Source organism: Manis javanica, chromosome 13, assembly GCF_040802235.1.
Source record: "Manis javanica isolate MJ-LG chromosome 13, MJ_LKY, whole genome shotgun sequence".
In the NCBI taxonomy this organism is placed as follows: Eukaryota; Metazoa; Chordata; class Mammalia; order Pholidota; family Manidae; genus Manis; species Manis javanica.
The window spans coordinates 28680430-28704733 of NC_133168.1; the positions used below are offsets into that span (position 1 = coordinate 28680430).

Below are 24304 nucleotides of genomic sequence, written 5' to 3' on the forward strand. Positions count from 1 at the left end.
GTGGGGTGCCAGGGACTCCCTGGGTCAGGGACTAACTACCAGGGCAGCAGTAGTTAACCAGAGACTGTGAAACCAGAGGAAGCTTCAGAGAGGCAGCTCAGGACATCTCTCAACACAGGTGAGCCTCCCAGGGTCTGGGGAGGAGTAGTACTTTGAAATGAAAAGGTTTGTCAAGTGCTACTTAAATAGGGCTTATAAACTCATTTTGTAAAAAATCTGCTGAAGTGTGTGGAGCTTGGACTTTTCCAATGAGATGGCAGTGACTTAACTAACACCAAAATGCAGCACTTGATAAGGAGATGGTGCAGAGCCACCTGTCCTGGTCCTCCCAACGCTCTTGCCTTCAGAGCAATGTGCCAGGGCAAGGAGGCCGGAATGCATTACACCTGGGGCACTTTGTAGATGAGAAACCATATCATTTTTTGTGCATAGGAATTCAACTAAGAATGTTGGCATGATTATTCTTAGTATCATTAATCAACTGATGTAAACAGCCAGACAAAACACATAACATTATATGTCATCTTCATTACACTCGGGACTTCATGACTGATAACTCTGCTGTTACAGTTCGGATCTGGTTTTACTAAAAGAAAAAAACATAAAAATGGGGGTTTAACTTAAAGAAATGTAGTAAACATGTTTTTGTCATGCTTCCTTTGTTCTTATTTTAAACTTAGAATTCACCTCCAATAATGAAAGAAAGAAAATGTGTGTCTTCTGTATGCATGCATCATGAAAGGGAAAAATGTTATTTGTATTTGAGTTCAGAGCTACAACTTGAGTACTGATATTAACTATAGGCTATGAACTCCTCTTTAATTAAATCAACATCAGTAATTAAATTGACTGGTTTTTATTACTTTACAATTAAGTAGTCTTCATTTAACATAAGAACAGAGATAACATCACAGTTGCACCATTATGAAGTTAAAAGGCCTATGTGGCTTCATTACCAGGTAAAAATTCTGAAGCTAGGTTTCTCACAGAGGACACCAAATAGCCACTGGTCCTATATTTTGGTCTTATTAACAGAAATACTGACTTAGTGAAATTATAAGCAGAGGGCTCTTAATAGCTTCCTAAGAGTCTGAACTTTTGCTTTCAATACCAAATAATACCAGGAAAACATGCTCACTTCTGTGTTTGTTTAGATATTCTAAGAACTGGCCCAGATTCATGTGATAGTCATTCCTTAATCCACAGTCACTGTGGGCCTCAAGGAGTAATTCTTCAAAAGAATGGAAAAGGTGCAGATCCTCCCCATCTCCTTCAGTTTCAATACTTTCAGCATACTTACAGGAAATGTGTTTCCAATTGGGGTACCTGATCGTGTGCCAGAATTCCTCACAGTGCTCTTTGAAGCCCTCCACACAGATAATACCGGGCTTTCCTGTCATGCAAAATCCAGTCATATCTAACCTTTTCCCAACATCCAAAATCTTTTTCCTTAGGTCCTGCTGATATATATGGTGACTGTAGATCCACATTCGGAGGAATGTATTCTTAACTGGCTTTGCTTGTGTAGATGGTTCATAAACGATCTTTCTGTTCAGGAAATAGGAGGCACTATTGTCCTGTAACCACTGGATTGCTGTGCACACACAGAGCTCACCTGGATCAAAAGTCCCTACATAAGAAGTCAGACCTTTATTGAGAAGTAGCTGCTGTTGTCTGTCAAGTTCAGACCGTCCAAACAGCTGCAATTCTGCATAGGGGTAGCTGTGAGGGATGGTTACTTGCAAACCAATTTTCACCTTAAAAAGAAAATCAATTAAATTTAAGCACCATAAAATCACCTAAGCTAGTTTGTCAGTGCCAACTACATGATTTTGATAGTGCAATAGTTACTGCTACTATTCTCAGCTATGTGCCAGACACTGTAACTAAGCACTTTACATACACTATTCATCCATTCCAGGACTTATTGAACACTTACCATGTGCCAGGTACTATTATGCTAGGATAACATAAAGAGGTAGACACTGTTTTTTGCTCTTCATGAAGTCTAGAGCCTAGTGAAGAGACAGACATAATTACACATAGCAAGTATTTAATTTCAATGGTGAGAAGCATTACCAGGGAAAAGTACAGGCATCCACTGAAATGTGTAAGCAAGGAGACTGAATCCAGCCCAGGGAACCAGGAAGTCCCCTGTGAGGGAATGTCAGTTGAAGGGATGAGCAGGAAATAGCTAGAAAAGTAGTTCTCAAATGCCTAGTCAGTCCACTTACCACCTAGGCTAATGTTGCTGGAGACAAATGGATCAGAAGATGACAGTGAATTCATTTTTAGTATTTAGCTTTTCTATCTGTATTTGCTTCTGTTATAGTGCCCCAAAGAAACATTCATTTACTCCTTAAAAGCCAGTTTTGCTAAAGGCAATATATAGATTTGTGAAAATCATGATATATGTACAAGATAGTCCATTCACAATAGTTGGATTGGTAAAAAACTGGATAATTGAACAGAATAATGTTAGTATAAAATTGCAAGATATTTTTAATAAAAACACTAGGCATATTTGTTAAATAGGTGCTCATATTTAAGTAAAATTCAGGTATTTATTGAAGGCAGTTTACAGAGCATCCCATGTTTCAGTATATTTTGTTTTCAAACATGCATTTGGAGTATTTATTTGTTTCATGGACAGAAAGCTTATGTTCCAAGTGTTTCCAATAAAAACTGGGTACCTGGCAACAAAACAATTCAGGGCACTTACCTTGGGTCCCTCAATATGGAGTGTAATCACAAATTCGATTTTTGGTGGCAGTGCCTCCCTGGTGCCTTCCAAATATCTCTTTATATTCGTCAAGGCATTTATATCTTAAAGTTGTATTTCTCCTTGGTTAGGAAACATAGAAAAGAGCATTTCCATTTCCAGCAGCTGAAGCTGCAGACATTCTTTCAGTGAAGTGGACATGTTGCCTCAAAATCAACCTGCCAGGAAAATTGCAAAGGCCCACGGACACTGGGTTCGTCAATGTCAATGGTGTCCCGCGGAATTTCCCGAAAGCCCCTTTCGGAGGAAGCAGTTCTGCAGGAACTCTATGCACTGAGAGCTAGGGGCACAGACCGGGATATTTACACTCGCCTGCTTTATGTGCTGACCCCAAAATCTAGTAGTATGCACATCCCCAAGATACTTCGTTAAAATTAAGATTCCCAGTCCTTTCCAACCTCCCCACCCCCTGATAACCCCGCTTGCGATCTAGATCCGGGAATCTGTATTTTCAACAAGTGATCCCAGCTATTCCGTTGCAGGTGGTTGTCAAACAGCACCAGCCGATGCTCTGCAAGCCTCAATTCTGGGAAAGGCAAGGGGGCCTAGCCTCCTAAACCCAGCCACGTCTCAGGTTTGGGCGGAGCTGAACGTTGCGGCAAGAGTGCCCCCTGCAGCGCGTGCGCGTCGGGGTGCAGATTTCCCGCAGCCCCAAACGCCAACTGCCGCCCTTCAGTCCCGGAGCAAGGACTCCTTCCGGGTGGGACTTTGCCCCTCTCCCGGGAGCCACACCGGTCCGGGGAGGCATACTGGGAGCTCCGGCCTGTTTGGATCCTCTTGGCCTCTGCTCCGAAGGGCCAGGCTTAGGGGTTATTACAGGAACATAAATAAATGTTTAGTGCGAGCCTGGTGCCAGGAGGTGGGGAGCGGGCAGTGGCCGGAGAAGGCTTCCCGGAGTCTAAAGTTTGGGAGATGAACCTCGATAACCGAGAAGGGGATGCAGGAAAAGGGGATGTGGCCGAGACTACTGTGTCAGAGGCCCCAAATCAGGGCTTGTATCCCCATCCGTGACCGCTGGGAACCCCAGCTTCCGGGAACGCGGGGCCCACCACGAGCTAAGACGGAGGCAGGGGCTGCGTACCTGCGGTCGCACTGCCCCAACGACCCGTTACCCTCGGCCCCACCCTTCGGGCCACCGCGGGGGCCCCGCCCTTCTCGGTCACGCAGTGGGCGGAGCCCCAAGTTCGCGCAGAGCCGGGAGCCGCAGTTCCGCAGACGTGAGCCTCGCACGGCCTGCGAGGGGCGGGGCCCAGAACCACTCCCCTCCGCGATTGGCCTGGGGGCGTGGCCGCAAAGCCGGAAGTCACGCCCGGCCACGTCCGCGGGTTCTGAGGGCGCCGGGCGGCTGCGGGCGCTGACAGCGGGGGTTTTCCGCGCGGCGCAGGTGAGGGCGGTCTCCGGCTCCGGGAACGGGGTCTCGAGCGCCTGGCCAGAGGAGGAGACGCCCCGGTTTGCAGGGGCTCGGCCGACTGACGGCTGGACGGCAGGCTGGCGGGCTGTTCCCGGACGTGCGCCCCGGGGCCTGGCTGGCCTCTCCCGCCGGGGGTCTCGTCCTCCCGTCTGCGGGGGCGCCCCGGGGGTTCGGTTCCGGGAAACGGGCCGCGGGTCCGGGACCGGGAGGAGGGGAGCAAACGAGGTGTCGGCATTTGAATGGACGGAATACTTTATTAGAGTACACGCTGTTGGGATTGGAAATACTTCTGATAAAAGCATTAGCATACTAACTGAAAGTAGTTCTAGGACCTAAACTGCATTAAAAAATGGCAGCATTTTATCATAACTTTTAATTTTTTTAAAGGACTTTTGGAATTGAAACTGGTTTAACGCCCTTATAAACCGTCATGACACATAACCGACTGGTCACTTTTTAACAGAATGTGTTCATGTTTGTTAAAGAGATTTGATCACTTTGGCCTGAACTAAAATCAGCCTGCTCTTGCCAGCTAGTTCCAGCTGGACAAAAACAGATATTTTTCATTGTTTTCTTTAACTTTTTGTTCACTGAAGCAATGAAGGACAAAACAAGGGAGTGAGAGGTGGCAGTTGTAGGACTGCTGCTAACCTCCAGGTTAACTGGGAATGGGCCTGACCCCTGAAGTGAACAGTGCATACAGCTGAGGTTGGACACCCACCGTCCGGCTTAAAATTTGAGTATTCTAGAGAAGGAAGTATTCGTGGGCAAACGGTTGATGTTTGGTTTTTAAAATTAAAGGTACAAGTAATATGTCGCTAATTAGAGAGCTTGAATTAAAAGAATATTCTGATCCTCCCTTATGAAAGTAGGAAAATCCTCTCAAGGAATATTAGGAGACCTGGGCAGTCTTGCAGAAGCTACTGCCCTTTGTTTTTCTTTTGAGAATATGTCTCTGTAGCTTGGGAGGAATAGCAGAAGAACTACACAGATTTCCCAGATACTTGGAATGTGTAGTCCCAATCCTCTTGAGTATGACCTTTGGCATCAGTCTGTCACCAGATGCCCCTGTAAATTTGGGTTATTTAACTGAGGCTCAGACTTAAATTTTCCCATTTGTAAAATGAGGTGGTCTTTGATCTCGTAGGATTCTCTGGATCTATGTGTAGAATCCTCATTTTAGTCGAGAGTGCACCATTTTAAATTTGCCCTGGGCCCAGGAATGGCCTTAGACCCCACATGGGGGGCAATCTGATTTCTGCTCAGAATCTGCCCTGGAGTGGACAAGTTGTACAGGATCTTCCATGTAACGCTTACCCTCAGGGCTTATCTTGCCGTTCTTTTCTCTCTCAAACATCTTTTTTTGGGGGAGGTTCACAATGAGGCAGACCTATTAGTTTGGGGTAGAAGTTTTTGAAGTAAATGGTCTGTGAAAGATTTCTTATTATGCCTGAAAAATACTCCTTAATTTTGTAGACATGGATTTAGATGCGGTTATAGAACACTCAGCATTGCATGCCAAGCCCAGTGGACTCATTCTTCAATATGGGACTGCTGGCTTCCGAACAAAAGCACAACATCTTGATCACGTCATGTTTCGCATGGGGTTATTAGCTGTCCTGAGGTCAAAACATACAAAATCTACAATAGGAGTCATGGTAACAGCATCACACAACCCTGAGGTAATGATTTAGTGCTCTAATAAAGCAAAACTTTATTTTCAAAAATTTATCTTAGAGTCTGGGCAGTTGGACCCAAAGTACAAATTCCAATTCTAGTAACATACTTTCTCCTTGTTATGTGTCTTTGGATTTGAAACAGCTTTTTCTGAATGAATGGTCATTCAGCTCATGACTCTTGGGAGGGTGTGGGGAGAATGAAATGAGACTGTCATTTTTTGGAACGTGTCCATATTAGAGAAATAACAAGTCCTTCTAAGTTAGTTGCATTGGGACAGAATCAGTAGTAAAAAGTGTTATCTTATTAACTTAGCAGAGATTAAAGAGACTGGAGTCAAGGTGCGGGAAAGGGAAAACATTTGTGAAGACATCACATTTTGAAAATTTCCACGCAAGTTTTCTATAGTTTGGGAATAATTTCCTGTTCTGAATGAAGAAAGAAACAGGTGGCCCTAGGAACCTAAAACTGAGCTTTGGACAGACTATTGATGCAGCCAATAGTTCTAGTATTTATTACAGTTAAGTTTTTTATCAAAGTATTCCTTTGACACAATTTAACTCTTTTTTTTTTTGAGAGGGCATCTCTCATATTTATTGATCAAATGGTTGTTAACAACAATAAAATTCTGTATAGGGGACTCAATGCACAATCATTAATCAACCCCAAGCCTAATTCTTAACAGTCTCCAATCTCCTGAAGCATAACAAACAAGTTCTTACATGGTGAACAAGTTCTTACATAGTGAATAAGTTCTTACATGGTGAACAGTGCAAAGGCAGTCATGTCACAGAAACTTTCGGTTTTGATCGTGCATCATGAACTATAAACAAGTCAGATTTGATTATTCATTTGATTTTTATACTTGATTTATGTGTGAATCCCACATTTCTCCCTTATTTTTTTTTTTATAAAATGCTGAAGTGGTAGGTAGATGCAAGATAAAGGTAGAAAACATAATTTAGTGCTGTAAGAGGGCAAATGTAGATGATCAGGTCTGTGCCTATAGACTAAGTATTAATCCAAGCTAGACAAGGGCAACAAAACATCCATGGATGCAGAAGATTTCTCTCAAAATGGGGGGTGAGGTTCTAAGCCTCATCTCTGTTGATCCCCAATTTCTCACCTGATGGCCCCCCGGTGACTGTGCCTGTCTTAGGTTGTTCCTCCTTTGAGGAATCTTACCCATCTCTGGCTAACCAGCTGTCTTCCGGGGCCATACAAGGAAATGTAAAGTTGGTAAGTGAGAGAGAAGAAATATTCTTTGAAAAGGTTAGCTTTTTACTTCTTTGCAGATTCATGCCCTGTGGCTTCTATGCCCAGCATTTGTCTTGAGGTATCTTTACCACTTGGAAGAATTATGATACTTGGTAATTTTTGATATGAGGCACGAATTCTACTAAAGGGCTGTAATTAGGAAGGAAGAAGAAAAGCTATAGAAGTAGCAGACGGAAGAAAACATGGGAAGATTGATTATTTCTTTGACATATCTTCTTGTAGAGTGACATAAGCATGTATAGCTTTTAAACTAATTAAATTGCACACATACATTAATATAATAGGAATACAGCTACATAATAAAAGCAGACCTACAATTACCAGCCATATCCAGTGAAACCAAGAAAACCAGTTAGGTACTGTAGGCATTTGAAAGTTATCAATAATATGATGGATATTGTGTAACTGAATTTGAATAGTTTGATAAAAATCAGAAAAATTAAAACAACACATTCATGGAAACTGTTCACATCCCATATGTTCTTTTAACAATAGATAGTCTATAGTCACACGATTTTGGAGTACTGCAACTTGCACTTCTCCTAATTCTTGGCTGAGTTCCGACAATATAGATCCAGTCAAATTTGTTGTTTTACTGTATGCACAGGCCAACTTAGATATCTCCTTCATTCCAATGGCAAGTTCAGGAACCGGTGGGATGAATGCAGCTACAACTGCAACAGTGCCAGGATCTTTGTTGAAGTTTTTGATGATCATCTTCTGGAATGACTCTTCCAGAGGATGAATGTTGGAAGTTCTTCTTCATATTGTATCTTAATTCGTTTTCTGGGTAGCCAAATTAGGCTTTGATCCTCTGTATAAACACAGACAAACCCTTTGTCCACACTTTGATATGACCTTTATACCATTGTGAAGAACCTATTGGAGACCACCACACAGGAACTGCTTTTATTTTTTAAGAGAAAGGAATCTTATCAGAAAAATGTACTTCCATAGCTGATCATCCGACAATTTAACTCTTATATCCGGTACTGTTTACAGCTCACTAGAACATGGTTTGCATAATATGCTTCTGTTTGATTACTTGAGAGATTTTTGCCCTTGTAGCAAATTCAGGAGCAATTTAAAGCTGTGTAAGTTAGTGAAGGATTGTGACCACCTCTTTCCCTTCAAATAAGAGGTCATTGCTTATCCATCTTCTAAATGTGGATCACTATAAATGTGTATCTAAATCATCATAATCCACCAATGACTTGAAGGCATAAAACCACATTTATTGCTAGTTCCAGAAGTACTTCTTGAAATAATTCTGAGCTGTTTCCTTCTGTTGACATTCACACTGAACTACATTATTTTTTTTCCAGAAATTTGAGCAGAATAGAATTGGGAGGCAGTTTTCAGCCTCTCTGCCACCCACTGGTTGGCACACTGGCTGCTATGTTCTTGGAGTCCAGGGCCAATGTGAGAAGGATCTCCAGGAGCTTCGCGCTGCCCTGGTTGGGCCCTGGCCAGCTAACTGATGGTGGATGCATCGGTGGCAGCCTTTTTAAAAAGCTAGGGTAGTAGAGTGGCCATTGTGTTTAACTAAGAGTCATATAGACTTGATGTTTTAATATCAGCACTAACATTTATTGGCTGTATGACCATAAACAAATTACTTCTCAGAATCTGAATAGGATTATTAGCTAGGCTGATATGTGTGTCGTCAGGATTTACTGACGTAATGTGTCTAAGCAACCTGCCCAGTACCTGGGAGTCTCTGGTGGTCCCAGTGAAGCCACCTGCCCATCGCTGTCTCCCTCTGGGGGTGAACAGGTTGGGTCTCCTGCCTCAGCTCACCCTGTGAATATGCACACATGGCTTATGGTTTGTTTTTCTTTTAAGGAAGACAATGGTGTAAAATTGGTTGATCCTTCGGGTGAAATGTTGGCACCATCCTGGGAGGAACATGCTACCTGTTTGGCAAATGCCGAGCAGCAAGATCTGCAGAGAGTGCTGGTGGCCATCACGGAGAAAGCAGCCGTGGACCTGCAGCGCAATGCCTTCATAGTGATGGGGAGAGATACCAGGTGATGGTCACAGTTTCTGATGGCAGCAGCTGTGGGGGCCCAGTAGAAGTGCTCGCCTCCATTTTAGTAGCTGTGACAAGTGAAAGGCGGTAAAGCGGAGCTGTCCTGCTTGGCTCCTCCGCCTACCAGGCCTTTTTAGTTGGATGTGGGAGCAAAGTCACTACTGCCACTCGGGTTTTAGAGTCTGAATTCTATCTCTAGCACTTACTGTGTGATCTGAGCAGGTTACTTTGCTTTTGGAGCTTCTATTATGGTCATCTATAAAATGTTGCTAAGCCTAGCACAGGGATTTTGTGAGGTTTTTACATTCATGAAATCATGTATGTAAAATGCCTATTTCTTGGCATGAGAGAAACACTTAACAAATGTCTGCCATCTCTTTACTTCTGTAGGTTTAGTATGTTCCCCTATACAGTAACAACACATGATTTTAAATCATTATTTTAAGAGATTTTCTTTGTAATATATGTTACTGTTGGTTCATATATTTATATCATTTTCCCTATGTTCCAGTGCACTGGAAAACATTATCTACCTTACTTCAACACACAGTAGTCCCCTCTTATCTGCAGGGGGCACAGTCCAAGAACCCAGTGGGTGCCTGAGACTGCATAGTACCAAACCGTATATGTTCTATTTTTTTTTTGCTATAAATACATACCTATGATAAAGTTTAATTTATAAATAAGGCACATTAAGAGATTTAACAACAATAATTAATAAGATAGAACCATTTATACTGTAGTACGAGTTATGTGAATGTGGTCTCTGTATCAAAATACCTTACTGTGCTGTACCCACCCTTGATAATGTGAGGTGATAAAATGCTTACATGGCGAGCTGAAGTGAGGTGAATGATGTAGGTAGGCACTGTGATGTAGAGTTTGGTTACTGCTGATGTTCTGAGGATATGTCAGGAGGATCTTCTGCTTCCAGAGTGGTTGACTGTGGATAACTGACTGAAAAGTGAAACCATGGATAAAGGCGGCTACTTTGTCATTTTTCGGTTTTTGCCTTTCTTTACAGAAATATATTTTCATGAAATGTTAGATTAAAAGTTTACTTTGAAACAGAATCAGTCTTTTTTGTTTAAGATCTGATTTTAGCCAGAAATTCTTTGTAAAGGAAATTTCTACTCAATCTCCTGATGGCTTGGACTGGTGTTTTACCCTCAGGGTGTTACCAGAGGGACTTCTAGACACCACTGATTGTGGATTTATAGATAGCAGAAATAGCCAAGTGACTTAAATTCTGAAGCAAATTACTGTCCCACGATAAAGCCATCCCACATGTTTTTTAGTCTTACTTTAACTAGTTTAAAGGATATACAGCATCTTTTTCTACAAGGCAGTTATATAATGATCTGCTTTATTTGTAAATAGATGAGTACTTTTTCTGACTTTTTAAAATGAAATATAAGTTCTGTAACCTTAGAGGTTTAATAGCCAGTACTGAATTAAGCACCCTATGTACATGAAATACTATAACCATTCTTAGGCAATGTGTATGTTGTTATAGTCAAACTTGAAAAGGTATTTGGGTATGGTATAATTATATCCTTTATATCTATTTGCTAAATTCATTTAAAAGCCAAAGTCTTCCCAAGAAATGTGTTGTGAAAGGCTACTAGAAAATGCATAATTTTACTCATGTTTTCAGAGTTGACAGGTTTCAGTGCAAATAGAGTGAACTTACTCTGAAATTTGTAGCATGTAGTTTCTGCATTTGCTTTCAGAACTAGCAACTCTGTTAATTTCAGGATGCAATGTAGTATTTTCTTTCTTTTCTTTCCTAGGCCCAGCAGTGAGAAACTTTCACAGTCTGTGATAGATGGTGTGACTGTTTTAGGAGCTCAGTTCCATGGTATGTAGTTATCCGAGTTGTCAATTACATTTATCTTTTTAAAAATTACAAAAGTAATACATATTTATTCCAGAAGAGTCTGAAAATACAGGTAAACAAAAAAGGTTTTTAAAAACTGAACTCCTAGATATAAAATACTAGCTTTTAACATTTGAAAAAATTAAAAAAAATTTTGTTCAGGGCATGTGTATTTTCTTTTACCTATGGGAGATTGTGTATAAGCAACACTGATCTTAAACAACTCCCTTTACTGTAGTAAAGCTGAATTTCCTTATAGGAGACCCCTTGAAGTTACTGGAAGATGTTCGTTCTGGGGGGCTGCTGTCAGTACCAGGCATTCCTGCTGGCCGATCGCATGTGCAATGCCTGTGTAACCGATACCTAAGCTCTTACCTATCAAATAGTCATGGGGAACAGTTACAACAAATCGTGTAGTCAAAAGAAAAATTTAATGTGGCAAAACAGAGGCTTCTCTGGCAAAACAGAATCCTCTTCTCGTATCGGTTGTACCCTTTGTGACTGCAGTCACTCCACTGTGCTTGGAAGTGAACTTTCTTAGTGTTGGATTTTAAGAATACCTTCTCTGGACCTTCTCAGCTTCCCCGCTCCTGTGTGTTCCTTTTTCCAAGAGCTCACCTGGCTCACCTCTCCGTTTGCTCTTCTTGCGGCTACTCAGCCTAGTGTGAGGGGTGCCCTCCTTGCCCCTCCGTTGAAATCTCTCTCCTGACATTCATCTGAATTCTAATTCCAAATCCTGTGGCTGTTGTAAAGCAGGGATGCTTAGCCTGTGGCCTCAGGCCCTCCGGCGAGTGTTCAGGTCAGGACAGGGACCCAGAGGGCCCTCTGACACAGCGCAGGGTCACGGCATAGGTGCCCCTCCAGGCGGGGTCAGATACTCAGAGGGGCCTGTGACCCGGAAATCACTGAGGCTTGGTATTTCGGAGTTTTTATTTCAGTAGCGTCTTGGTAGCTTTTCATACTATAACCTTCCCATTTCTCTGCCTCTTCTTCTGTGGGCTCCTCTCTTAATACAGACATTGCTTACTTCCCTCTTCTGCGTGATCTCTGAGAGATCGTCATCACTGCTGTAGCTCCAGCTACATATATTCTTTTATTCATTCATTAGCTCATCAAACATTTTTCTGACTACGTGCCATGTACAGCCCTCCAGTAGTCTCTTTTCACTGAGTGTCACACATAGCAAGAAACCATTTTGTATTGATGTGTATATATAATTGAAACAAAAGTTTCATTAAATAATACTAAACCATACTACGTGACACGTATTCCTCTTTTCTGCTAAAGAAAAGATGCAGAAATGCTAGTTTTGTGTCACTCAGTAGATTCTCTGGCCCACTTACAGGCTTGGGCTTACGACCTGTGAGGCACCAATCTGAGTGATGTCTCCCCTTGGGTGGTGTGCATGCCCCTACCCCAGATTCTCCCTGCCCCAAACTACTCTTTCTAACATCCCCTGTTTGATTGGTCTTTTCAGCACTGTCATTCTGTCTCTAGAGCCATCATTTTTCTAGTGTTTTAGTTTAGAAAACTGATTTTTTTTAAAGGATTTTTTTTTAAACCTTTCCCTCATTTCTCTCTTCAGCTTAGTGTACTTCAGGAAATGAAAGATGGTTAATGCAGCATTGGGGCAAGGTAGGAGGAAGACAGGGTTAGGGAGGTAGGCAGGGCCCAGATCATTTTACAGGGTGTGGCAAGGATTGGGGTTGTATTCCACCTGCACGTGACTCCGTTGAAGGATTTCATGCATGGAAATATGATGAAGTTCTCATTTTAAGCCATCTGGTCTCAGTATTGTATAGAGAGACAGGAAGGTTGTAAGAAGGAAAAGAGACCAGCCAGGAGACTGTGCAGTACTTCATATAAAAGTAATAATAGCAAAAGAAATTGAAAAATCTGAAATTAGTGTTGAATTCAAAGGATTTTGTGATACCTGCTGAGGATAGAGCTGTGAAGAATTGTTCTAGGTTTCTGAGTTGAGCAGTGGAATAGATGGGTGGTGCTTTTTTGTTAACTGTATATGACAGTTATTTAGTAAATTTTTTTGGTAAACTTAATATTGGTCACAAAATCCTTTTGTTTCATTCTTTAGTATGTCTTCTGGAATATCGTTTTCCCCTCCTTGTATACTTCCGTTCATATAGTCCAAGCATTCATCTACTTTTTTGAGCTCTGCCATCTCCTGCCGTCTAATTCTTACACTGGAGCCAAAGTTGCCTTCATAAAACACCATTTCCACTGCGTCACTGCAGGGCTCGCAAACATAAAGCGACTTCTTGCCTCCAGTCCAAACCCTTGTGCTTGCTTTCAAAGACCGTTGACTATTTTAGTCACTGAATATTTATTGGAGTCCATCTCTGTTATGTTTCTCCTGTTTCTTGCTCATGGTGCTTTTCTGTGTGTTTAACTATATTTGACTGCGCTACTAGTTTTTCTTAGAAAATTACTTCTGGGACATTTTTGAGGTTTATGATGAAGGTGTATTTCTCTGGCAGAGTTTAGTGTTTTCTTCTGCCGGGTGCCTGGGGGCGCTGCCTGGCAGGTGGGCAACAGAGTTCTGCAATGACGAGGTCTATCCTCTGGGCCCCTGCAGCTCCGGGAGTCTGGGCTGGAGACCCGTGGAGGGCTGTGCCTGTGGCAACGGCCCCTCGGCAGTCAGGTCCCCCCATCTGCTGCGCCCCGCACCGAGGTGGCTTCCCCGGGCAGGGGCGCTCAGGGCGGACTCGCTCCTGGCCCACCCTCGCCCTGAGGTGTGGCCTCCTGGGTCCCAGCTCCCTGAGAGCCTGGTCTGCAGGACCTCCAGTCTCCCAGCAGCCTGGGATTGTTGGCAGTGAAAACCACAGCTCGATTTCTAGCTTGGAGGATGCCTTCGGAGTTCTGGCTTCACTCAGTTCAGACCTTGGAGTTCCACTCCTCACATGTATTTTGGCTTAATTCCTCCAGTGTTTTGGCATGGCATTTCTTTTTAAAAAAGAGCAGTAGACAAAAGCACTAACACTGAGTTGTGTTTCCAGTAACATTGTAAACTACTTAATTCAGATGAACCTTCCTCCTGAAAATAACCAAAAATGCTAGATAAAAGAGAAAAATCTTTTATTTTTACACCTCTCTATGCTGAATTATTGTTTCTTGCTGTCAAGTAGTTCGTACTTTTAAGACTGAGTATGCATTCAAGGTGTGTTTTTTTCCATTACCACCAACTGGTTAACTCAGTTCTGACTCTGTCTCCCTGCAGGTAGGGTCAGATTCTGCAAGTTAAGGGATCAGTGCCCACATGACTTGCCCTCACTGCCTCAGGTGCCAGCCCCTGGGCTTCAGATGACCCCCTCCAAACTCTCCTGGCACGCTGAAGTCCACACGTTCACTGACCCAGAGCCCTGTCCTTCTAAAGGGTACTTATGGAGGCCTCATTACATAGGCGTGATTGATGAAATCATTGGCCATTGGTCTGTAAGCTCAGTGTTTAGGCTCTCTTCTCCCCATGCCCTGGCTTCAGGGAGGACAGGAGAAGGTAGGAGAGGACCAAAAGCTTGACGGTCTCATCGCGTGGTTGGTTCCCCTGGCAAAGGGCTTCATCCTAAGGCTTCCCTGCGAGCTTTTCAAAAGTTACCTCGTTAACAACAGAAGACACTTTCCTTGCTTGTATCTCTTAGGAAAGTCCAAGAATGCAGAGGCTCTGGCAGAAACAGGGACAAAGACTGAGTGTATGTATGAATCCATTTGAACTTTTTGAGATCTGGTAAATTGCTTTAAAAATTTTTTTAAATTTTTAATTGAAGAAGAGTTAACAAAATATTAGTTTCTGTTGTACAACAGTGATTGGATATTTATATATGTTACAAGATGCTCACTGAAAAGTGTAGTCACCATCTGTTTTGTATCTGGTTTAAGAAAGTGGTCCAGTTTCATTGTATATTCTTGCCTCCTTAGTTGTAGATTAATTGACTTCATAAGTGTGGATTTATTTCTGGGCTCTCTGTTCTGTTCCATCAGTCTATGTGTCTGTTTTTATGCCAGTATCATACTGTTGTGGTTACTATCACTTTGTAGTATAGTTGGAAATAAGGGAGTGTGATACCTTCAGCTCTGTTCTTGGGAGTGTCATACCTTCAGCTTTATTCTTTCTTAAGATTGATTTGGGATATTTGGGTTCTTTTGTGGTTCCATCCAAATTTTAGGATTTTTTGCTCTAGTTCTATGGAAAATATTATTGGTATTTTGATAGGGATTGCCTTGAATCCGTAGATTGCTTTGGGTGGTAGGCACAATTTAACAATACTAATTCTTCCTGTCCATGAGCATAAATCTTTCCATTTATTTGTGTTGTCTTCAGTTTCTTTCATCAGTGCTTTACCGCTTTCAGAGTGCAGATCTTTCATGTCCTTGGTTAAATTTGTTCCTGAGTATTTTACTCTTTTTGATGGAATTGTAAAGGGGATTGTTTTCTTAATTTCTGTTTCTTCTAGTCATTATTAGTGTATATAACTCAACAGATTTATGCAATTGATTTCTTATCCAGCAACTGTACTGAATTCATTTATCAGTTCTAATAGTATTTTGGTGGAGTCTTTAGGATTTCCTATATGTAGTGTCATGTTATCTGCAAATAGCTACAGCTTTATGACTTCCTAACCAGTTTGGATGCCTTTTATTTCTTTTTCTTGTCTGATTGCTGTGGCCAGGCCTTCCAGGGCTGTGTTGAATAAGAGTGGTGAGAATGGGCATCCTTGTGCTGTTCTGATCTTAGAGGGAAAACTTTCAGCTTTTCACCACACAGTATGATGTTAACTGTGGGTTTGTCATACATGGTCTGTATTATGTTGTGTTTCCTCCATACCTACTTTGTTGAGAGTGTTTATCTTTTATAAAGATTTTTTTATAAAATGCTTCTTAAGCATCTATTGAGGATCATATGATTTTTATCCTTTTGATAATGTGATATGTATTGATCGATTTGCAGATACTAAACAATTCTTGCATCCCTGGAATAAATCCCACTTGATTGTGAGGAATGAATTTATTTGGTTTGATAATATTTTGTTCAGGGTTTCTAAATCTATTTTCGTCAGGGATATTAGTCTGTAATTTTTTTTCTGTACTGTCTTTCTCTGGTTTTGGTATCAGAATACTGTTGGATTCATAGAAGGAATTTGGGAGGATTCCTTTCTCTTGAATTTTTTGGGATAGTTTGAGGATAGATATCTCTTTAAGTGTTTGATAGAATTCAACTGTGTAATCTGGTCCTGGACTTCCATTTGTTGGGGGTTTTTTGATTACTGATTCAATTTCATTACTACTAGTTGGTGTGCTCAAACAGATTATCTGTTTCTTCCTGATTCAGTCTTGGAAGATTGTATTTTTAGAGGAATTTGAACATTTCTTCTAGGTTGTCCAATTTGTTGGTGTATAACTTTTCATAGTAATTTCTTATAATCTTTTGTGTTTCTGTAGTTTCAGTTGTAACTTCTCTTTCAATTCTGATTTTATTTTTTGAGGCTTTCTTTTTTCTCTTGATGAATGTGGTTAAAGGTTTATCTATTTTGTTTAGGTTTTCAAAAAACTAGCTTAGTTTCATTGTTGTTTTCTATTGTTTTTAAAGTTTCTATTTTGTTTATTTCTGCTCTGTTCTTTATTATTTTCTTTCTTATACTAACTTTGGGCTTTGTTCTTCTTTTTCTAGTTCCTTTAGGTATAAAGTTAAGTTGTTTATTTGAGATTATTCTTGTTTCTTGAGGTAGGCCTGTATTGCCATAAAGTACCCTCTTAAAACTGCTTTTGCTATGTAGCAAAAATTTTAAACTGTTGTGTTTCCATTTTCAATTGTCTCCAGGTAATTTTTAATTTCCTCGTTGATTTCTTTGTTGATCCATTCGGTATTTAGTAGCATATTGTTTAGCTTCCATGTGTTTTTTTTTTCTAGTAATTAATTTCTAGCTTCATACATTCTGCTATAATTATTGCTTTCCCCACTTTCTTTTTTCACTTCCATCTGCATGGAATATATTCTTCCATCTCTTCATTTTCTGTGTCTTTAGGTCTGAAGTGAGTCTCTTGTTGGCAGCATATAGATGGATCTTGTTTTTTTATCCATTCAGTCTCCCTTTGTCTTTTGATTGGAGCATTTAGTCCATTTATACTTAAAGTACTTATTGATAGGTATGTACCTGTTACTTTTTTATTGTTTTCTGGTTGTTTTTGTTAGTATTCTCCGGTCCTTCCCTCTTCTCTTGCTCTCTTCCCTTAGGGTTTGATGAGTCTCTTTAGTGTTATGCTTGGAATTTCTTTCTTCTTATTTTTTGTGTATTGATTATAGGTTTTGGTTTGTAGCCATCATGAGGTTCACATACAATGTCCTATGTATATAAAAGTCTATTTTAAGTTAATGATAAGTTTGAATACATTCTAAAAGTGCTACATTTTTATGCTCCCCTCCATGTTTTATGTATGTGCTGTCATAGGTTTCATCTTTTTATTTTGTGTATCCCCTAATTATTGTAGATAGAATTGATTTTACTACTCTTTTCTTAAACTTCATACTAGCTTTATAAGTGAATGATCTACTACTTTTACTATGATTTTGCTTTTCCACTTAAATCTTTTCCTTTCATAATTTTCTTATTTCTAAATGTGGCCTTTTCTCTTCCACTTAAAGAAGTCTCTTTAACCTTTCTTGTAAAGCTTCTTCAGTGGTGATGAACTTTTGTTTTGGTTGGCCTTGGAAATCCCTCACTGAATTCCAAGTGATAATCTTACAAGGTGGAGTAGTCTTGGTTGTAGGTTTTTTTCCTTTCCACACTTCAACTATATCATGCCTCTGTCTTCTGGCCCACAAAGTTTCTGCTGAAAAATCAGTGGGTAGTCTTATGGAGTCTCCATTGTACATAAATCATTGCTTTTCTCTTGCTTCTTTTAAGGTTGTCTCTTCATCTTTAATCATTGACATTTTAACTATCATGTGTCTTGATGTGGACCTCCTTGGTCTCATCTTATTTGGGGCTCTGTGTGTTCCTTGGACCTGGATGTCTCTATCCTTCCCCAGGTTAGAGAAATTTTCAGGTGTTATTTATTTCTTCAAATAAGTTTTTTTCAACTCTCTTCCCTTTCTGGGCCCTCTATAATGCAAATGTTAGTGCACTTGATATTGTCCTGGAGGTCCCTTAACTAGTCCTCTTTTTTTAAAATTCTTTTGTCTTTCTGCTGTTCAGCACAGGTGATTTCCACTACCCTGTCTTCCAGATCACTGATCCATTCTACATCTTGCAGTCTGCTGTTGATTTTTCTCTAGCGTATTTTTCATTTCAGTTATTGTGATCTTCAACTCTGAACTCTGATTGATTCTTTTGTGTATTTTCTATTTCTTTTTGAAGTTATCACTAAGTTCATCCACTCTTCTCTCAAGTCCAGTGAGCACCTTTATGACCAGCATTTTGAACTTTTTATTAGGGAGATTGCTTATTTCTGTTTTCTTTAGTTCTTTTTCTGACATTTATTTTGTTCTTTCATTTGGAACATATTCCTCCATTTCCTCATTTTATTTGACTCTGGTTTTCTACCTACTACAAGGTAGAAAGATATCTCTGGGTCTTTTAAGCAATGGTCTTGTGTAGCCGGTGTTCTGTGGGCCCAGTAGTGCGCCCCCACTGGTGACTGGAGCCAGGCCCTCCACGGGGGTCCCCTGTGCGGGCTGTGTGTGCCCTCTCATTGTGGCTGGGCTGCAGGCATGTCAGGCGCACTGTTGGCGGGGGCTGGCCTCTGGTGTGGTCAGTGAAGGGCCTGGCTGCAGCTCTTACAGGCAGGTGACCCTTCCTCTAGTTATTTTTCATTTCAAATATTGAATTATTCAGCTCTGGTTGATTATTCTGTGTATTTTCTTTTTCTTTTTTCATTCAGTCACCTGAGTTTTTTTGGTTTTTTTTGTTTTTGTATCATTAATATACAATTACATGAGCAACATTGTAGTTACTAGACTCCCCCCATTATCAAGTCCCCACCACATACCCCATTACAGTCACTGTCCATCAGCATAGTAAGATGCCATAGAATCACTACTTGTCTTCTCTGTGTTATACTGCCTTTCCCATGCCCCCCTCCCCTACATTATACATGCTAATCTTAATGCCCCTATTCTCCTTCTCCCTCCCTTCCCACCCATCCTCCCCAGTCCCTTTCCCTTTGGTAACTGTTAGTCCATTCTTGGGTTCTGTGAGTCTGCTGCTGTTTATTCCTTCAGTTTTTCTGTTTTTATACTCCACAGATGAGTGAAATCATTTGGCACTTGTCTTTCTCCACCTGGCTTATTTCACTGAGCATAATACCCTCTAGCTCCATCCATGTTGTTGCAAATGGTAGGATTTGTTTTCTTCTTACGGCTGAATAATATTCCATTGTGCATATGTACCACATCTTCTTTATCCATTCATCTACCGATGGACACTTAGGTTGCTTCTATATCTTGGCTATTGTAAATAGTGCTGTGATAAACATAGGGGCGCATATGTCTTTTTCAAACTGGGCTGCTGCATTCTTAGGGTAAATTCCTAGGAGTAGAATTCCTGGGTCAAATGGTAGTTCTATTTTTAGTTTTCTGAGGAACCTCCATATTGCAAAGAATGGTTGAACTAGTTTACATTTCCACCAGCAGTGTGGGAGGATTCACCTTTCTCCGCATCCTCTCCAGCATTTGTTGTTCCTAGTCTTTTCTATGTTGGCCATCCTAACTGGCATGAGGTGATATCTCATTGTGGTTTTAATTTGCATTTCCCTGATAATTAGTGATGTGGAGCATATTTTCATGTGCCTGTTGGCCATCTGAACTTTTTCTTTGGGGAATTGTCTGTACATATCCTCCGCCCATTTTTTAATAGGGTTATTTGCTCTTTGGGTGTTGAGGCGTATGATTTCTCTATATATTTTGGATGTTAGCTCCTTGTCAGATATGTCATTTACAAATATATTCTCCCATACTGCTGATAGTGTCCTTTGTCTTCTGTGTATTTTCTATCTCTTTGTTCACATAGACACACTGTGTAGGGGTTGCTTTGGATGGAGGTCCCTGTTGGGGCATGTGGATTGGGTGTGGCCAGGCAATCATTGCTGGCAAGGTAAATGGGAGATTGTCAGAACTGGCACCTGCCAGTGTCAGGCCAGCTGGGTTGAAGGAGAACAAGAAAAGTGGTGTCCATGGCTTTCCATTCCCAGAGAAAGTTTCTACAGATCCTTGCCCCTCCAGCCCATGCCCTAAAATTAGTCAGTAAATCTTCCTGTATAACCCAGGCTCTTTTCAAAGTGCACCTCTGTGCTGAGTTGCAGTGAGTGATATAGTGTGCTGGCCCTTTAAGAGCTGAGTCTCAGTTCCCTATAGCCCTGTGGCTCCTGGAGGTAAGTCCTACTGATTTTCAAAGCCAGATGTAGTGTGGGCTGGTCTTCCTGACTTAGATCCCAGGGCAGGGTTCCCACTTAGGGTTCAGTTCACTTGCTTCTCGGGGGCACCGCTGTGGCTGGGATGCCCTCCTGTACGTCGCCATCCAGGTGGTGGAGGGTATGTTTGGTACTCAGCCACAGCTCTGCCCTTCCTGCCTTTCTCACTGTGGCATTTTCTTTATGTTGTTAGTGGTCCAGCTGCTTTCACAGTAAGGCACTGTATGTAGGTGTGCCTAGATATGTCTGTGAGAGGTCGTGAGGTCGGGAGCCTCCTACTCTGCCGTCTGCACACCTAAGTTGGTAAATTGTTTTTGTACTTCTGTGACAGATTATGGCCTATTAACCACGCCCCAGCTGCACTACATGGTGTACTGCCGGAATACCAGTGGCCAGTATGGAGAGGCAACCATAGACGGTTACTACCAGAAACTCTCCAGGGCCTTTGTGGAACTTACCAAACAGGTAAAGAATTTCTTGAACATGGTTAAAGTTTAAGCAAATGAATATAATGACATCATTTGAAAAATTTATCTTCATTAGATCATTTGTCACTCCTTTTTTCAAAAGTGCAGCACATCTCCTTTCCCTTTCTCGGGCTCCGCGAGGTCTGGGCCGTGTGTCTTGCTGCCTGTGTGTCGGCGGCTTCTGGGCAGGGGCATCACCAGGGGAGAAGCCGTGGGGTTTGTGAGGCTGTCATGAGTATTTGTTTGGATGAGTTTGCTCTTAATGTGGGTGCTGCCAGTGTGCTTGGGGCAGCTGCTGTTGGAAGGACTTCGTTTAGTCTCGGTGTATTAGCTTCTTGATCCTAGAGATTTGAGGAGTATGATTCATTCGATCAGTAGGTACTGATGGTAGGTTTTTGTCAGGCACAGTTAACCAAAGCAAAGCCCTTGCTCTCATAGAACTTAGTCTGAAGTGAGGATGAATGGGAGACTGACAACTAGGGAAAAACACCAAACACAGGGGTGTTATATCCCATGAAGAGAATGGTAGATGCTATTACTGCTCATTCACGCTTATACACATCCTCACATTTGAATGACTGTCAGGTAATATAAATTGTGTTACTGTTAAGGGACCCTGTTTGAAGCTAGCTTATAATTAGGCTCCATTTCCCTAACTTACTCAGTCAGTGAAACTGTTCTAGTATCAAACAGCATGTAAAAAGGTGTTTTAAAATTTTACTTTCGTGTTTTTCAATTTTCATCTGAATCTGCATACCCTTTTGTTTTCTTGGTTAAAATAGGAGAGTTAACTTAAGTAATGGAAGATAATACACATATATATGCTTTATGCTTCACTTTTACTTTGATAACTTAAATTTTTCTTTAATTTGTTTTTTATATTTAAGGCTTTCTACAGTGGAAATGAATATAGATCCCTTAAGGTCGACTGTGCAAATGGCATAGGGGCCCTGAAGCTAAGAGAAATGGAACACTACTTCTCCCAGGGGCTGTCAGTCCACCTGTTCAATGATGGAACCAAAGGGAAACTCAATCATTTATGTGGAGCTGACTTCGTAAAAAGTCATCAAAAACCTCCACAGGGTATGTGAACATTTAGTGTTAGGGCTTTCTGAAGCCAACCTCATTTACACTCTGTGTCGCCCGGGTAGGTTGAGAGCCGTGACTCCTCCTGGCTCCTTTTGCCTGTAAGTTATAGGACTCTTCACAACGTGTAGGAAATCTGGCAGGGAAGGCAAAATCAGAAAGTGGTATTCTAGAGCAGTGGTTCTCAAACTGTAGCAGGTCTCAGAGTTCCTGGGTGAACCGCCTGTCAGTCCCGTACTCACCCACTCCCTGGATGCTGAGTTCCTCCTGCTCTGATGCCGGGACTGCAGCGTGGACGAAACCACACGCCTTTGTCCTGAAGCTCTTGCTATGCCCTGTAGGTGACCTTATATTCATATTCCAGACAAAAACTATACTTCTTAGCTGCCTCTTGGCTTTGTCAGTCTGCTGCTGTCATGGCTAAGGAATACCAAAATCTCAAATAAATTTCACGTGATAGTTGCAGAGGTTTCAGTAACTTTCTGCAAGTTACATAAGCCATTTCTCTCTCACAGGTAATTCTTGGCTCTTAATTACCAGTGTTTCTTGTTGTTGATGGTGTGAACAAATAAAGATCACTTCTGTGAGAATTAAATCAAAGCACATACCTTATCTATTGCTGATATTTCTTAGTAAGGAACCTTCTAGTACTAGGTGTATTGCACTCAGAAATACCTGTAATTGACAGCAAACTAGATGGGAACTTGTCTAACCAAACTGACTGGCTTATAAAATAGAATTTTATTTTAGTATTTTATCAAGTTTCAGCAGAGATGGATTTTAAATTCTCCTTTTTCGGTTAGCTCTGAAGGAATTTACCCTAGAAGACATTGGTTTTATTTGAAAGAATAATTTAAATACCTCTTGAAAAATTATAGTGGGTACACTTACATGTAACCTATGATGCCAATTATATTTTGGTGAAAAAAATTTCCCTAGTATAAGAGAAAACCCTACATTTTTTTATATTGAGTTTTATTCCCATATCTTATAGACTAAAATGCATTTTGAATATTCTGTGTGCTAGGAATGGAAATGAAGTCCTGTGAAAGATGCTGTTCCTTTGACGGCGATGCAGACAGAATAGTGTATCACTACCGTGACGCGGACGGCCGCTTCCGCCTTGTGGACGGAGACAAGGTGGCAGCGCTCATCAGCGGCTTCCTCAAGGAGCTCCTGCTGGAGGTCTGCACTGGGAGGCTGATCACCCTTTGAGATAAGACTTACCGATGAAATGATTCTGTGTCAGACAGTCATTTGAATGTCTCAAAGGAACAGTTTATGGGAAATTCCTTACATTGTGGCCAGAAAATACAAAAAGGTGATGATTTCAATAATTTCAACATTGGGGCACTTGGACCCTAAAATATTATTTTCTTCCTTATACTGGCAGACTGTGAGGAGTTGAAGCTTTATGAAGCTTTGGTTTCTTCATAATGTTGGGGAGGAATTCAGTTCAGAGATGCAGGAAAGTCAGAGTATAAGATGAGGAAGGAATTGATTAAAGTGAGAGTAGCAGGGAGTGGCAGCCGCCTGCAGGCAGCAGAGAGCAAGGGAGAGAAGAGGCAGGAAAGGGAAGCTTGTTGAACTCCTGTTCGGCACAGGGCACATCCCCTGCCAGCTCCTGAAGCTCCTGAAGCCAGGTCACCTGGTGTCTGGTGTCTGCTGGAATCTGCGTGGCATGGGAACTGAGTCCCTACCACCCCAGGATTTGAGGGAGCTGCAGCGCACTAGATGGAGGGAGATTATGTTCTGGTAGCTTCCCAAGGCAAACAGAGGGGAGTTCCAGGCAGGCTACCGAGGAGCATGGTGGTACAGCTGCAGTCCCGTCCGGGTCCCCCTGGCTGCCGGAACGTGCAAGCCCAAAGCAGAGGTCCCAGAAGCCCCTCCCTGGTTGTATGAAGTAGGACAGAGTCAGAGCAAAGATCTGTGCTTACGTCTGGAGAACAGAATGAAATAGCAAAGTAACAAAGACACTTTATCACTGGAAGACCACAGAGAGAAAATGTAGTAAGTTGAGCACTGGGAAGTTTTTATTTAAGGCAAAGTACACAATTGAAGAAAGGGGAGTGCAGACAACCTTAGAGAAGAGGTGCCCCTAAGGGTTTGGGTCGGAGTCAGCATAAGGCATGGTGTATACAGGTGATTCATAATTCCTTTGAAGTTTTGTCTTAAGAATAGGGGTATTTAGGTGACTGTTGATTCAGATCTCAGCATTCTTTATCCACATAAGTTTATTTACACTTTGGAGTTCTGTATCCTGTCCTGGTTACAG

The 24304-nt window shown here is 41.6% G+C and overlaps 2 protein-coding genes across 4 annotated transcripts in view; one reads left to right on the plus strand and one right to left on the minus strand.

The window, feature by feature from the left end:
* Window positions 1-840: 840 nt before the first annotated feature.
* On the minus strand, window positions 841-3854 carry RWDD2A (RWD domain containing 2A). Its single transcript, XM_017663587.3, is given in 2 exon segments — window positions 841-1757; window positions 2723-3854. Coding segments are annotated over 2 exon segments (876 nt in total). The 5' UTR covers window positions 2924-3854; the 3' UTR covers window positions 841-1082.
* A 178-nt stretch (window positions 3855-4032) lies between these two features.
* PGM3 (phosphoglucomutase 3) overlaps window positions 4033-24304 on the plus strand; it is a 31985-nt gene continuing 11713 nt past the window's right edge. For 2 of the 3 annotated variants that reach the window (XM_037004950.2, XM_017663585.3), the window contains exons 1-7: window positions 4033-4166; window positions 5670-5875; window positions 8994-9178; window positions 10974-11041; window positions 20808-20941; window positions 21831-22026; window positions 23057-23214. In XM_037004950.2, coding sequence (XP_036860845.1) covers window positions 5672-5875; window positions 8994-9178; window positions 10974-11041; window positions 20808-20941; window positions 21831-22026; window positions 23057-23214 — 945 coding nt within the window. In that variant the 5' untranslated portion in view covers window positions 4033-4166; window positions 5670-5671. The remainder of the gene's footprint in view (window positions 4167-5669; window positions 5876-8993; window positions 9179-10973; window positions 11042-20807; window positions 20942-21830; window positions 22027-23056; window positions 23215-24304) is intronic. The other variant, XM_017663582.3, reaches the window with a different exon arrangement.